At 52.3% G+C, this 13,978-nt stretch overlaps 2 protein-coding genes across 8 annotated transcripts in view; both read left to right on the top strand.

The window, feature by feature from the left end:
- LOC101069940 (ephrin type-B receptor 2-like) overlaps positions 1–9,857 on the top strand; it is an 18,268-nt gene extending 8,411 nt beyond the window's left edge. Inside the window, exons 2-16 of one of the 6 annotated variants that reach the window (XR_003887783.1) lie at positions 897–961; positions 1,304–1,988; positions 3,646–3,801; positions 3,883–4,418; positions 4,547–4,709; positions 4,790–4,898; positions 5,063–5,133; positions 5,235–5,360; positions 5,474–5,721; positions 5,796–6,011; positions 6,086–6,235; positions 6,327–6,520; positions 6,593–6,748; positions 6,859–7,033; positions 7,175–9,857. Coding sequence is in view for 5 of the 6 variants with exons in the window: in XM_029833318.1 (XP_029689178.1) it covers positions 897–961; positions 1,304–1,988; positions 3,646–3,801; positions 3,883–4,418; positions 4,547–4,709; positions 4,790–4,898; positions 5,063–5,133; positions 5,235–5,360; positions 5,474–5,721; positions 5,796–6,011; positions 6,086–6,235; positions 6,327–6,520; positions 6,593–6,748; positions 6,859–6,967 (2,984 nt within the window). In the remaining variant the exon portion in view is untranslated. Of the gene's footprint in view, positions 1–896; positions 962–1,303; positions 1,989–3,645; positions 3,802–3,882; positions 4,419–4,546; positions 4,710–4,789; positions 4,899–5,062; positions 5,134–5,234; positions 5,361–5,473; positions 5,722–5,795; positions 6,012–6,085; positions 6,236–6,326; positions 6,521–6,592; positions 6,749–6,858 lie in introns of all 6 variants that reach the window. The other 5 variants (XM_029833323.1, XM_029833322.1, XM_029833321.1 and 2 more) reach the window with 5 other exon arrangements.
- A 2,388-nt stretch (positions 9,858–12,245) lies between these two features.
- On the top strand, positions 12,246–13,972 carry lrrc38a (leucine rich repeat containing 38a). Of its 2 annotated transcripts, XM_029833767.1 has the most exons (3): positions 12,246–13,331; positions 13,459–13,501; positions 13,704–13,898. In XM_029833767.1, exons 1-3 carry the CDS (start codon positions 12,683–12,685, stop codon positions 13,768–13,770), a joined length of 759 nt encoding a protein of 252 aa, XP_029689627.1. In that variant the 5' UTR covers positions 12,246–12,682; the 3' UTR covers positions 13,771–13,898. The 2 variants fall into 2 exon arrangements, with proteins under 2 accessions (XP_029689627.1, XP_003978500.2); XM_003978451.2 differs by lacking the exon at positions 13,459–13,501 and having other exon boundaries at positions 13,704–13,972.
- Positions 13,973–13,978: the final 6 nt, after the last annotated feature.

Below are 13,978 nucleotides of genomic sequence, written 5' to 3'. Positions count from 1 at the left end.
CGCTCCGCTGGTCCCTGACGTGACCCGGCCGTGTGCCAGTGAGACCGAACCCACAGAACCAGGAGAAGATCCGGCTTTGGCAGCTGGGGGGACGGGTGGTGTGACGTTTGTGATGAACTCTGACTCTGCTGAGAAGCTCAGAGGGAAGAAGCTCTGCTCCGCTGCAGACTGTCAGGATTCTGTGAATAATTGAACACGCGCAGGAAACGGAGCGGAGCAGCACGCTTGCGTCTGACACGCTTCCTCCTGCGCCGCGGAGCGACGACACGGCCGCCGCTCCTCGCGCCGGGGTCATTCATGCCCAGGAAGAAGACAGACGCACCCTGTGGTGTCTGTCAGGGTCACTTCAGACTGAAGTCGGCCCGGTTCTGGTCCTCAGTCCAGACCGTCAGACAGGACCGCGGGTGAGGACAGAGACTCAGCTGATCCAGTCCAATGGCACCGCAGGACCTTCGTCCATACGTCTTGTTTTAAATGCTGCTTCTTAACGCACTGGACGTGTGACCGGTCCAATCGTTCATATCGATCTTTTAGAACTGCAGATGCTAATGTGCCTGTTTTACACATCAGACCCAGAATGAAGGCCACAATCTGAAGTGAGACCCTCGTGGCCGCCGGCACATGAAGATGAAAAAAGGCAGTTTAGACAGCTGCACTGTTCGCGTTCTGTCGCCCTCTGGTGGCACCAGGAGGCACTGACTAAAGCCGCTGCTCGTCTCCCAGCCGTCTGCTCTGTATGGACGCGCGCACGCTTCCAGCCTCCCCATTGGCTGAGGTCCTTTCCCACAATCCTTTGGGTTGTTTATCACATATTTACCAGTGAGGGTTGCTGTGAGTCCTTATCCAACCAGGGGTCATTTTAACGCTGTTTCTCTGTTTACCACCTTTACCTGCAGAGGTGCTGATGGACTCGACAACAGCAACAGCAGAACTGGGCTGGACCATCAACCCGTCTCAAGGGGTGAGTGGAAGAAACCGTGAGATGCTGCTGGGCATTAGGTAGAAACCTGCAAGCAGGCCTCCTGTGGCGTAATCTGGTCAACTTATTAGCACATTAAAACATCAACTGGATACTTTAAACATTAGCTTCCACTGGCTCCGCCCCCTCCACAGCTGCTCACTGTTCCCTGGTTGAATGGTGCCTGAATAAACATGTAAAATGCATTAATTCACTAATTTGAAACATACTTTGTAGAAAGGTGGCTAAATTTTTAAGGTTAAATGTCTTTTATGCCAATATTTGTGTGGAGGTTCATGTAAACATCATCATCCAAAGGATCTCATCATGCTCTTCCTCTTCCAGTGGGAAGAAGTTAGCGGCTACGATGAAAACATGAACACCATCCGCACGTACCAGGTGTGTAACGTCTTTGATGCCAGCCAGAACAACTGGGTACGCACCAAATACATCCGGCGCGGCGGCGCTCAGCGGATCCACGTGCAGATGAAGTTTTCAGTGCGTGACTGCAGCTCGATACCCAACGTTCCCGGCTCGTGTAAGGAAACCTTCAACCTTTACTACTACGAGTCGGACTCGGACACGGCCACCCCTTCATCCCCACCCTGGATGGAGAACCCCTGGGTGAAAGTGGACACCATAGCTGCTGATGAGAGCTTCTCTCAGGTCGACCTCGGGGGGCGCATCATGAAAATCAACAGTGAAGTTCGCAGTTTTGGGCCGGTTTCCCGGAATGGCTTCTACCTGGCTTTCCAGGACTACGGTGCCTGCATGTCCCTCATTGCTGTTCGAGTCTTCTACAGGAAGTGTCCTCGCGTGATTCAGAACGGTGCTGTTTTCCCTGAGACTCTTTCTGGAGCCGAGAGCACCTCTCTGGTAGCAGCCAGGGGGGTGTGCGTTCCCAACGGGGAGGAGGTGGACGTGCCCATCAAGCTCTACTGTAACGGGGAGGGCGAGTGGATGGTGCCGATCGGCCGCTGCATGTGCAAAGCTGGGTACCAACCGGTGGAGAACGCAACAGCCTGCAGAGGTGAGAAGGCCGCTGTAGCTGATGGCTACTGTAATCAACCAGTCCCCTCATCACCAGGGACGGGCCCCATCCAGAACTTTGACTTTGGTGGCCCAACGCTAGTTTCAATTTTTGCTGTTATATTTGGTAGCAGCATGTGTTTTGTTTCAATTCAATTCAACACTATTTCTACATTTATACCACTGATGGACAGGTGGAAGGAGGAGGAAGGGAGATTGGGCGGGTACTACTGTTGAAGGTTCTGGAACCAGGTTCTGCAGCCAGCACACTGACCTGCTGCTCTCAACGTCTCCACGTGCGCTGGATCTCGGCCTCTTCGGAGGTCAAGAGCCGTTTTTTTGACATCTGATCTGCACACGGTGGAGATGATTCTGACTTTAGCCAGCTGATCATTAATCCTGATCAGGTCTGGGTACCTGATCATGTCTGGGGTACCTGATCATGTCTGGGGTACCTGATCATGTCTGGGGTACCTAATCATGCCTGGGGTACCTGATCATGTCTGGGGTACCTAATCATGCCTGGGGTACCTGATCATGTCTGGGGTACCTAATCATGCCTGGGGTACCTGATCAGGTCTGGGGTACCTGATCAGGTCTGGGGTACCTAATCAGGTCTGGGGTACCTAATCAGGTCTGGGTACCTGATCATGTCTGGGGTACCTGATCATGTCTGGGGTACCTGATCATGTCTGGGGTACCTGATCAGGTCTGGGTACCTGATCAGGTCTGGGGTACCTGATCATGTCTGGGTACCTGATCAGGTCTGGGGTACCTGATCATGTCTGGGTACCTGATCAGGTCTGGGGTACCTGATCATGTCTGGGTACCTGATCATGTCTGGGGTACCTGATCATGTCTGGGCACCTAAACAGGTCTGGGGTACCTAATCATGTCTGGGGTACCTAATGATGCCTGGGGTACCTGATCAGGTCTGGGGTACCTAATCATGTCTAGGGTACCTAATCATGCCTGGGGTACCTGATCAGGTCTGGGGTACCTAATCAGGTCTGGGGTACCTAATCAGGTCTGGGTACCTGATCATGTCTGGGGTACCTGATCATGTCTGGGGTACCTGATCAGGTCTGGGGTACCTGATCATGTCTGGGGTACCTGATCATGTCTGGGGTACCTGATCATGTCTGGGTACCTGATGTGTGACCTGATCCTCTTAAAGGTTCAGTTCTTGAATCTGCGGATGGAGGTCAAAAGATTTCCTCTCCAGAGATTCAAACAAGGCCGACTTATATCTTTATTGTCTCGGACGTCAAGAGAAGAACCAGCTGACTGATGCATTTAGGCCCAAATCGTGTTGGAGGTAAATAAACATGAACCATAAATCAGTCAGTGCTGAGGCAGGAGGAGCAGCTGATCCGACCTTCAGAACAGCAGCTGATCCGGTCCTCTGGTGTTCAGGCCTGCAGACAGCAGAGCCAACAGAACCTGAAGGAGGTCTAGTCTGTGTCACTTCAGTCAGCTGACCTTTAGGAGACGTACGAGCAGCTCAGCCAGAAAAAGGAGACGCAGATGGGTTTGGATCTGAAGGTAGCCACCAGCACCGCGTCAGCTGATTCCATCTGAAGCGGTTCCTGTGCAGCCTGCTCGGGTCGGGTCACCTCTCCTCCTAAATGCTCCCGTATTTCCTGTTTGCCCTCCAGCTTGTCTTTCCGGCTTCTTCAAGGCTGCACAGGGAGATGAGAAGTGTCAGCAATGCCCCATGAACAGCAGGACCACGAACGAGGGCGCCACCAACTGCGTCTGCCGCTCCGGCTACTATCGCACCGACGCCGACCCGCAGCAGATGCCCTGTACAAGTATGTGTCACCGCCACACGGCGAGCTTGAGCCGTGACGCCCGTGTTGGCGACGCTGCCTGATCACGTGTGTCTGCTGCAGCTGTTCCCTCAGCTCCGCGGAGCGTCATCTCCATCGTGAACGAGACGTCTCTGAGGTTAGAGTGGAGTCCACCGCAGGAGGGCGGCGGCCGGGAAGATGTGGTCTACAACATCATCTGCAAGAGCTGCGGCAGCGGCCGCGGCGGCTGCACCCGCTGTGGGGACAACGTGCAGTTTGTCCCCCGTCAGCTGGGACTGATGGACACCCACGTCCACATCAGCGACCTGCTGGCTCACACCCAGTACACCTTCGAGATCCAGGCTGTCAACGGCGTCTCGGACCAGAGCCCATATTCACCCCAGTTTGCTTCAGTCAACATCACCACCAACCAGGCGGGTGAGGATCCTCCGGCTCTTGACAGGTTCCTGCTTTCGGCACATTCTCTCTTCATTTCTTCTTTGTTGGTTCCAGCACCATCAGCGGTGTCCATCATCCACCAGGTCAACAGGAGCCCGACTAGCATCACTCTGTCCTGGTCCCAGCCCGACCAGCCCAACGGAGTCATCCTGGAGTACGAGCTGCAGTACTACGAGAAGGTGCTGAGCTCAGTGAGGAGGCTCTTCTGGGTCTCACACACACACACACACACACACACCCACACACACACACACACACACACACAGCTCAGGAATCATGGTGCTCACTTGTCTGATTCCTCCTGCAGAACCAGGCTGAGTGGAACGCATCTTTGACAAAGAGTCAGACAAACACAGCTGTCATTCGAGGGTTGAAATCCGGAACCATCTACGTCTTCCAAGTTCGGGCTCGGACCGTTGCTGGATTTGGACGTTTCAGTGGCAAAATGTACTTTCAAACAATGACTGAAGGTAAGGAATGTGATCAAGGGTTGGGGAGTCGGTGCTGTGTCCTCGGCGGGGTTGTCATGTGTGTTTCGTGTCCTCTGTAGAAGAATATAACTCCAGCATCCACGAGAAGCTCCCGCTCATCATCGGCTCGGCTGCAGCCGGCCTGGTTTTCATCATTGCCGTCACGGTTCTGATAATCGTCTGCCGCAGGTGAATCATTAGGTCGCCTCTCCAGTCTAAAGTGGAGCTTTTTTCAAGTCCCACAACACATATTTATAACGTCTGCATTGTAATGGTGGGAACCATTGACGTGGGTCTCCCTCCACCCCGACAAACGCACCTTGACGTGCGCTCTCGTGCATCTGTGTCTGCAGCAGGAGAAGTTCGGAGCGGACAGACTCGGAGTACACAGACAAGCTGCAGCAGCATTACACCAGCGGGCACAGTAAGTAGCAGAGGTTCTGTTGGTGGAGCTGCAGCTTCTTCTCCTCCTCTCCGTCGCTCGGAGCCTGTACAGCTCTTGCTGTCTCTTCCGTCTTTTTGTTGAAGTGTCACCAGGAATGAAGATCTACATCGACCCGTTCACATACGAGGACCCCAATGAAGCCGTCAGAGAGTTCGCCAAGGAGATCGACATTTCCTGCGTCAAGATTGAACAAGTCATCGGTGCAGGTCGACTTCTCCTCCTTTGCTCTTTAGATATCTCGCAGATCACCAACATCAGAATCCCTCCACGTTTACGACCATGAAGGGAAACGTGTTTTTGATGCTCCTGGTCTGGACAGGTGAGTTTGGGGAGGTGTGCAGTGGAAACCTGCGCCAGCCGGGAAAGAGAGAGATCCTGGTGGCGATCAAGACCCTGAAGGTAGGCTACACGGAGCGGCAGAGGCGGGACTTCCTGAGCGAGGCGTCTATTATGGGTCAGTTCGACCATCCCAACATCATCCACCTGGAGGGGGTGGTGACCAAGAGCAGCCCCGTGATGATCATCACTGAGTTCATGGAGAACGGCTCCCTGGACTCCTTCCTCAGGGTAACAGCGACACGGCCGAGCACCAAAGCACCAAAGAGCTTCATCAGACTCAAATGTGTCTTTTTTCTTTCAAGCAAAACGACGGGCAGTTCACAGTGATCCAGTTAGTGGGAATGCTGCGCGGAATAGCAGCAGGAGTCAAGTACCTGTGTGACATGAACTACGTCCATCGGGATCTGGCCGCAAGAAACATCCTGGTCAACAGCAATTTGGTGTGCAAAGTGTCCGACTTTGGTCTGTCCCGGTTCCTGGAGGACGACACCTCAGACCCCACCTACACCAGCGCTCTGGTGAGTCTTCATCCAGACTGGAGCTCTGCGGGTTTTAAACGTGTTTGACGGAATTCCCGGCCTCTTACTTCCAGGGAGGGAAAATTCCCATTCGATGGACGGCTCCAGAGGCCATCCAGTACAGGAAGTTCACCTCCTCCAGTGACTGCTGGAGTTATGGTATCGTGATGTGGGAGGTGATGTCTTATGGAGAGAGGCCCTACTGGGACATGAGCAACCAGGACGTGAGTGGAAAGCTCGACCAGAACGTTGGTCACAGATGAAAAGATGAAGCTCTCTGAGCACCAAAACTGGCCACAACTGGTTTTTCTGCAGGTCATCAATGCCATCGAGCAGGACTACCGGTTGCCGCCTCCTATGGACTGTCCCAGTGCGCTTCACCAGTTGATGCTGGACTGTTGGCAGAAAGAACGCAACAACAGGCCCAAATTCAGCCAGATCGTCAGCACGCTGGACAAAATGATCCGCAACCCCAACAGCCTGAAGGCCATGACGCCACTGTCCTCCAGGTACCGCCCGCCGCCTCTGGCCTGCACGTACCATCTCGCTCGGGCTGATTGGTCCCTTTTGTCTTCTTCCAGTGTTCATTTACCTCTTCTGGATCGCAGCACGCCCGACTTCTCATCTTTCAGCACAGTGGACGAGTGGCTGGACGCCATTAAGATGGGCCAGTACAAGGAGAACTTTGCCAGCGAAGGCTTCACCAGCTTTGAGATGGTGTCTCAGATGACCATGGAGTAAGTTCCATTCCTGACATCTTCCCTCTAGCCCCCCGCTAACGTACCGACCTGTGGTCAGATGAATAATGACGGCTGCTGCTGAGACAGGAACGCTCCTTTTTCTTCAGGGACATCCTCAGAGTGGGAGTGACGCTGGCTGGCCACCAGAAAAAGATCCTCAACAGCATCCAGCTGATGAGGGCGCAGATGAATCAGATCACGTCGGTGGAGGTGTGAGGGCTGGAGGAGTCCGGAGCTGCGTCTGCAGGGGACCTTCAGCTGGACCCTCTGTCCTCCACACAGGTGCCACCTCTTCCTCCAGACCGTCTCAGGAAGCTTCCAACAGTCTGCAGCACAGTTGTTTGGGTCATTTAGTAGCAGCGCCAGGTAAAACTCACCCCCCCAGTCTTCAACCTGAACTCTTGTCTTTCCTCTTTCACTCAGTGGAAACTCGTCACGTTTGCAGTTTCACTAAACTACCAAAAACACGACCAGACTCTAAATCCCTCTTCCTACTCACACAATAAGCTCAGATTCCATAAAACACCCAATTTTGGGGGCTTGTCAGTTTGTGATGGCCTAATCCAGGTAGCCGAGGTTTAAAATGCAAACGAATCACTGAAACCAGAAAACTACAGGCGACAGAAGCCCGACAGCAAAGAGGCTCAAGAAGGTCACGACAGGAACCGCAGAAGGAGTCGGAGCGGCCGCGGGGTTCTGCTGACATCCACAGAGGTGCTGGAGGAATTCCAGGTGATTCCAGGTGATTCCAGCCAGCTGATGGACAGGTGTGAACCCTGAGACTCACCTGCAGTGGGACGTGGACGTCCTCCTCTCACGTGGCTTCAGACAGAGGACAGATTTATGTGTCCTGATTTCACAAAGTTATTCACAGGAACCAAACTGCCCCTTTTGTACATATCAGTAGAGTTTGTCTGAATGTCTCATGACCTTTTGACCTCTGATGTGCAGTTTGAAGCCTTTGCATCCGTGTTTCTTCCTTGATGAACCAGTCGAGCGCGTTGGCTCTCACCTCCGCCTCCCAGGTGTTCCAGAGGTCTCTTCCCATGATTACAGGGCAGCTTCAGGGCTCCTCGCGTACACGTCCACCTTCATCACGGCCCCTCTGCCTCTGGGGGGGCAGCTACTCAGACGATACACGACCTCGTCACCATCTCGTGTGGCTCCCCAGGGCTCCTGGGGGGGTGTCAGGTGACTGTCAGCTAGTGTGTGTGTTCATCCTCTCAGGTTTACTGCCAGTCATACAGGACCTGTGTGTGACGCCATGATGACCTCTGACCCCTGCTGGTATAAACTGGTTTGGTCCTTCTGTGGTTTAAGATGATTTCAGGACCCCCCCCCAGTGTCTGTGTGGAGCTTCTAAAGGGAACACACACACACTCAAAACTATTTAGTCATTTTATTTATTTTTTTTATGTGGCATTTTATTTTAAAAAGTGTTTTTATGGCGCTTTTATAATTTATACACCACCTGGACGTTTGCTGAGCTTCATGTCGTGTCTGGATGGTTTTTATTGAAGGTTTTTCAGTGTTTTTTTGTATGTTCTATTTCATTTTCAGTGTTTTTAGCACAGCTCACAGATTAATGTCTTATTTATGAAGCTCTGCCTACAAACCCTTCCAGTGCTTCTTGTAAATGTTAGAATCTCCTCATTCGGATGAGGAACCAGTGGCACCGCAGAACACCTCCCAATCACACTTGTTCTGAACCGGCCATGTTATTATAAATCCTTCTGCATTTTTGGGTCAGTGCTTCCATTGGATCCTTTTCATGAATCAGGTTCTAAAAGCTGGTGTTTGCTGCTTTTTCTGGTCTCCTGTTCTAAAGGTGATTAAAAAAAAAGGGAAATATTCCCAAAAATGTGACGTGTTGATTGACAAAAGAGGGAAAAACATTCCAGTATTAATGCTGCAAAGACAAAACTTACACTGTAAAACTGAGAGGAAAAAAAGCTTCTGGCAGTGAGATGATAATTCTGAATGTAATGTTGGTCTCAGAAGGTTCCTGGTCGACTCTTATCAAACGTGGCCCAAGCAGCCAAAATCCAGGATGCGTTCAAACAGGTCAAATGTGTGTTTCTATTTCCGAACATCGTCCCACTGCATAAAGTGTCTGTTCAACGCGTCCCGTCTTCTTTGAGAACCAGCGTTTTCATGCAGGTCCCACGTTGAGACACGGAGCTGCTTTCATGTAAAATATGTGTGTTTGTGCATGTTTATCTTTGAACATATTCTCTCTGTTACGTGGACTGAAGCAGAGCAGCTCCTCCTCCTCCTCAGACACACACACACACACACACACTCAGCGGGGAGGAAAGCTCTTCCACAACCTTCCGTTTCCGTTGGGGTTTAAAAGTTCTGCTGCTTTCACAGCTCTGTGATATTGTGTCACGTGTGTTATGATTAAAGGCCCCTCTATGCTCCACAGACGCACAAACACACTGGACGCTGGCGCACAGGCACTTTGCTCACGTCCGTGTTGTGGCAGCACAGCAGCAGCGCTGTCCAGCCCACAGTCTCGTCCCCGCGTCCCCTGTAGACTCATGGGTCCTGGCAAACCTAAATGTCCCTTATGTGAAGGAGGTTCTTTTCACTGTATCAGTGAGGGAGCATCACCAGGAGCCAAGGGGCCCTTCAGGCCCTTCAGGCCCTTCAGGCCCTTCAGGCCCTTCGTCTGCTGCTGCCCTCAAAGCACCAAGTTGTCATTGTGAGACGATACTAACGGACTCGTGTTGAAGCTTTTCTTTCTCACAACACAGCTTTTTTTTAATTGTTAGAGAAAGTAAGTGGGGGGGGGGGAATCACTGCTTTACCTGCTGTGGTTGGGATGTGGGCGAGCTCACACGGTCCACCTGGTCCCCCCAGCGAGACCAGAACAGATCCAGCAGTGGAGCCGTTTTTGTCCGGTTCTAGTATCGTCTCATGATGTCCAATAGAGCTGACCGATGAAAACAAACTCCTAGAATTTAGCACAGAGCTCCTGCATCCTTCCCTTTAACGCCGCCTCCTGCATCCTTCCCTTTAACGCCGCTTCCTGCATCCTTCCCTTTAACGCCGCTTCCTGCATCCTTCCCTTTAACGCCGCCTCCTGCATCCTTCCCTTTAACGCCGCTTCCTGCATCCTTCCCTTTAACGCCGCTTCCTGCATCCTTCCCTTTAACGTCGCCTCCTGCATCCTTCCCTTTAACGCCGCCTCCTGCATCCTTCCCTTTAACGCCGCCTCCTGCATCCTTCCCTTTAACGCCGCTCCTGCATCCTTCCCTTTAACGCCGCTTCCTGCATCCTTCCCTTTAACGTCGCCTCCTGCATCCTTCCCTTTAACGCCGCTTCCTGCATCCTTCCCTTTAACGCCGCCTCCTGCATCCTTCCCTTTAACGCCGCTTCCTGCATCCTTCCCTTTAACGCCGCCTCCTGCATCCTTCCCTTTAACGCCGCTTCCTGCATCCTTCCCTTTAACGCCGCCTCCTGCATCCTTCCCTTTAACGCCGCCTCCTGCATCCTTCCCTTTAACGCCGCTTCCTGCATCCTTCCCTTTAACGCCACCTCCGGCATCCTTCCCTTTAACGCCGCCTCCTGCATCCTTCCCTTTAACGCCGCCTCCTGCATCCTTCCCTTTAACGCCGCCTCCTGCATCCTTCCCTTTAACGCCGCCTCCTGCATCCTTCCCTTTAACGCCACCTCCTGCATCCTTCCCTTTAACGCCGCTTCCTGCATCCTTCCCTTTAACGCCGCCTCCTGCATCCTTCCCTTTAACGCCGCTTCCTCCTTCGCTCACGACAGTTGAGATCCGGCCCGACGCAGTCAGGTTCTGAAGGATCTGCTCACACTCTCTTCTTCCAGCCTTCTTCCACCACTGTGATTCCACTGGGACCTGTTCTGTGTGATTATTGGGTGGTTTTCCTGTGGATGACGTGCTCTTCTCAGTTATTTGTAATACTGTCATTGGTTTATTTTGTACAAAAGAAATGAAAAGTGATGAAAGAAAACACAACAAACTGCGTTTTGTAGCAACTGTCTTCAATAAAAGTGCATAAAAAGGTGATTTCAGTTGTGCAGCTTTGTGTCTCTGACCGTCTCAGCCGTCAGGAATTACGCCACAAATTCTAGAATTTCCCACGAAAACGTGAGGCAGCCAGTGAAAGCTCGTCTGCAGCATCACATACGTGCACGTCGTGCACCTCCAACTGTGACCCATCGTCAGTCAGGCAGCCAAAGGGTCCAAGCGCCAAATCAGGCTGCAACGCAGAGTTTGGACACCAGACAGGGAGGACAGTTGTCCTGTCCCCTGTGGAATAAAACATCCCAACCATTCAGGCCAATATGGACGTGGACATTGTTGATAATACCAGCCTGCAACCTGTGACCCCCTCTGTCCCAGTAGAACCAGTCTATTACCCCCTCTGTCCCAGTAGAACCAGTCTATTACCCCCTCTGTCCCAGTAGAACCAGTCTATTACCCCCTCTGTCCCAGTAGAACCAGTCTATTACCCCCTCTGTCCCAGTAGAACCAGTCTATTACCTCCTCTGTCCCAGTAGAACCAGTCTATTACCCCCTCTGTCCCAGTAGAACCAGTCCTTTCCTCTCTTTGTCCCAGTATAACCAATCCTTTCCCCTCTCTGTCCCAGTATAACCGTCCTTTCCTCTCTTTGTCCCAGTATAACCAGTCCTTTCCTCTCTCTGTCCCAGTATAACCAGTCATTGACCCTCTCTGTCCCAGTATAACCAGTCATTGACCCTCTCTGTCCCAGTATAACCAGTCTTTGACCCTCTCTGTCCCAGTATAACCAGTCCATTGAACCCCTCTGTCCCAGTATAACCAGTCTTTGACCCTCTCTGTCCCAGTAGAACCAGTCCTTTCCCCTCTCTGTCCCAGTATAACCAGTCCTTTCCCCTCTTTGTCCCAGTATAACCAGTTCTTTCCCCTCTTTGTCCCAGTATAACCAGTCATTTACCCCCTCTGTCCCAGTATAACCAGTCATTTACCCCCTCTGTCCCAGTATAACCAGTCTTTGACCCTCTCTGTCCCAGTAGAACCAGTCCTTTCCTCTCTCTGTCCCAGTATAACCAGTCCTTTCCCCTCTCTGTCCCAGTATAACCAGTCATTTCCCCTCTCTGTCCCAGTATAACCAGTTCTTTCCCCTCTTTGTCCCAGTATAACCAGTCTATTACCCCCTCTGTCCCAGTATAACCAGTCCTTTCCCCTCTCTGTCCCAGTAGAACCAGTCCTTTCCTCTCTTTGTCCCAGTATAACCAGTCCTTTCCCCCCTCTGTCCCAGTATAACCAGTCTTTGACCCTCTCTGTCCCAGTATAACCAGTCTTTGACCCTCTCTGTCCCAGTAGAACCAGTCCTTTCCTCTCTTTGTCCCAGTATAACCAGTCCTTTCCCCTCTCTGTCCCAGTATAACCAGTCCTTTCCTCTCTTTGTCCCAGTATAACCAGTCCTTTCCCCCCTCTGTCCCAGTATAACCAGTCTTTGACCCTCTCTGTCCCAGTATAACCAGTCCATTGAACCCCTCTGTCCTCTGTGCGTGCATGTGTGTTGGGTGGTCGGTCTTGCTAATCCGAACACGTTTGCTAGCTTCCTCAACAAGCCCCGCCCCTCTGCTCTGTTTACCTCGGTGCTAATCCTGTCCTCTCACACATCCCCCCTCCCGCCCTTGCTGCTCTCTTGCGTGCGCCCCCCTTTGGCTCCTCCCTCCTCCTCTTAAAGCCAGCAGGCACCTCTTTGATCCGGCTGCTGTTACACAATCTCCTGGAATATATTTCGATGGCTTTTGGAGTTCTTTGTGCTTTGAGGTGCAGCAGCGCAGAGGGACGCTAATGGCTATCTGAAATGTTGTTGTCTGACCTCTCTGTCCCCTTCCCGTTCCTTTGTTTACATGCTGTCCATCCATCCATTCGTCTCCCCTCACCCCCCATCTCCTGATTAATGCCACCGCCCCCCCCGACAATGTTCCCATGCATTAACTGGCTGCAACCTTTCCTGGCGTTAATCTCCTCCACCTTGATCACGCGTGTTCATAGTTGTCCGTCCAGCTGTGTGTGTCCAGACCACCACACTGTGGACTGCACTGGCCGAGGTCTAACCGGTGTCCCCACCTCCATCCCTCTGGACGTCCGCCGCCTGCTGCTCTCCAACAACTGGATTCCTTGGATCCCCTCTGACTTCCTGGTGCTGTACAGTGACCTGGTTTATCTGGACCTGAGGAACAACTCCCTCTCTGGGCTGGAGCCTGGGACCCTCACCACCTCCTCTAGATTGGTCTTCTTGGATCTTGGGAGCAACAACTTGACAGAAATTCCCTCTGGGACATTTGGGGAGTCCAGGAGTTTGATCAAACTGCGACTGGGGAACAACCCCCGCCTGAGCATGGTGGGGAGCGACGCCTTCACAGGGCTGACCTCTCTGAGGGAGCTGGAGCTGGAGCAGAATGGCCTGACGCAGCTGGATGTGGGCATCCTGGAGTCGCTGCCGTCCCTCAGAGTCCTGCGTCTGGAGGGGAACCCCTGGCTCTGCAGCTGCCGCTTCGCCAACCTGTTTTTATGGATGCTGGAGAATCGCCACAAACTCCCAAAGGGTAAGACCTTTTTGCTTATTGCTTCTCTGTGAAATAATTTGCATTAAAGATGAACTGAAGAATAAAAAGGATTTTATGCTGCTTTGTTGTTCCACCATACTGATGGTGATACTTTATGATTCTTCAGCCTTTCTACTGGTTTTGCTCCGACTCCTCCCAGATGCTCAAAGGTCGCCGGTCCTTTTTATCCTCTCTTTCCCCTCTCTGATGATGGCCACTAACATCAGCCACATTGTTGATCTGAACCAGTAGCAACATCGTCCTTGCTACAGTCATTTTCCTGTGAGGTTATAGAATAGTTCTGCTGACAGGTTACCGGGGTAACGCACCACTCTTCCACCTCCTAAAGTCTCTTCTTGTTCTGTCTTCCAGGCCTGGAGGAGCAGGAGTGCTCTCTCCCCCTGGACGGCCGCCGGGTTCCTCTCACTTTACTCTCTAAGGACAGTTTTCGTGAGTGCCGCAGCAACCTCACCCTCACCGATTACCTCATCGTCATCTTCTCTGGCATCTCTGTATCGGTGGCGGCCATCATGGCGAGCTTCTTCCTGGCCTCCACGGTCCACTGCTTCCAACGTCTCAGCAAAGGCAGCAAGGATGACGAAGAGGAAGGGAATGACTGAGGAGGAGAAACCTGTTGCACGGCAAAT

Source organism: Takifugu rubripes, chromosome 3 (genome assembly GCF_901000725.2).
Source record: "Takifugu rubripes chromosome 3, fTakRub1.2, whole genome shotgun sequence".
Classification (NCBI taxonomy): Eukaryota; Metazoa; Chordata; class Actinopteri; order Tetraodontiformes; family Tetraodontidae; genus Takifugu; species Takifugu rubripes.
This window is presented reverse-complemented; position numbering and strand designations above follow the sequence as displayed.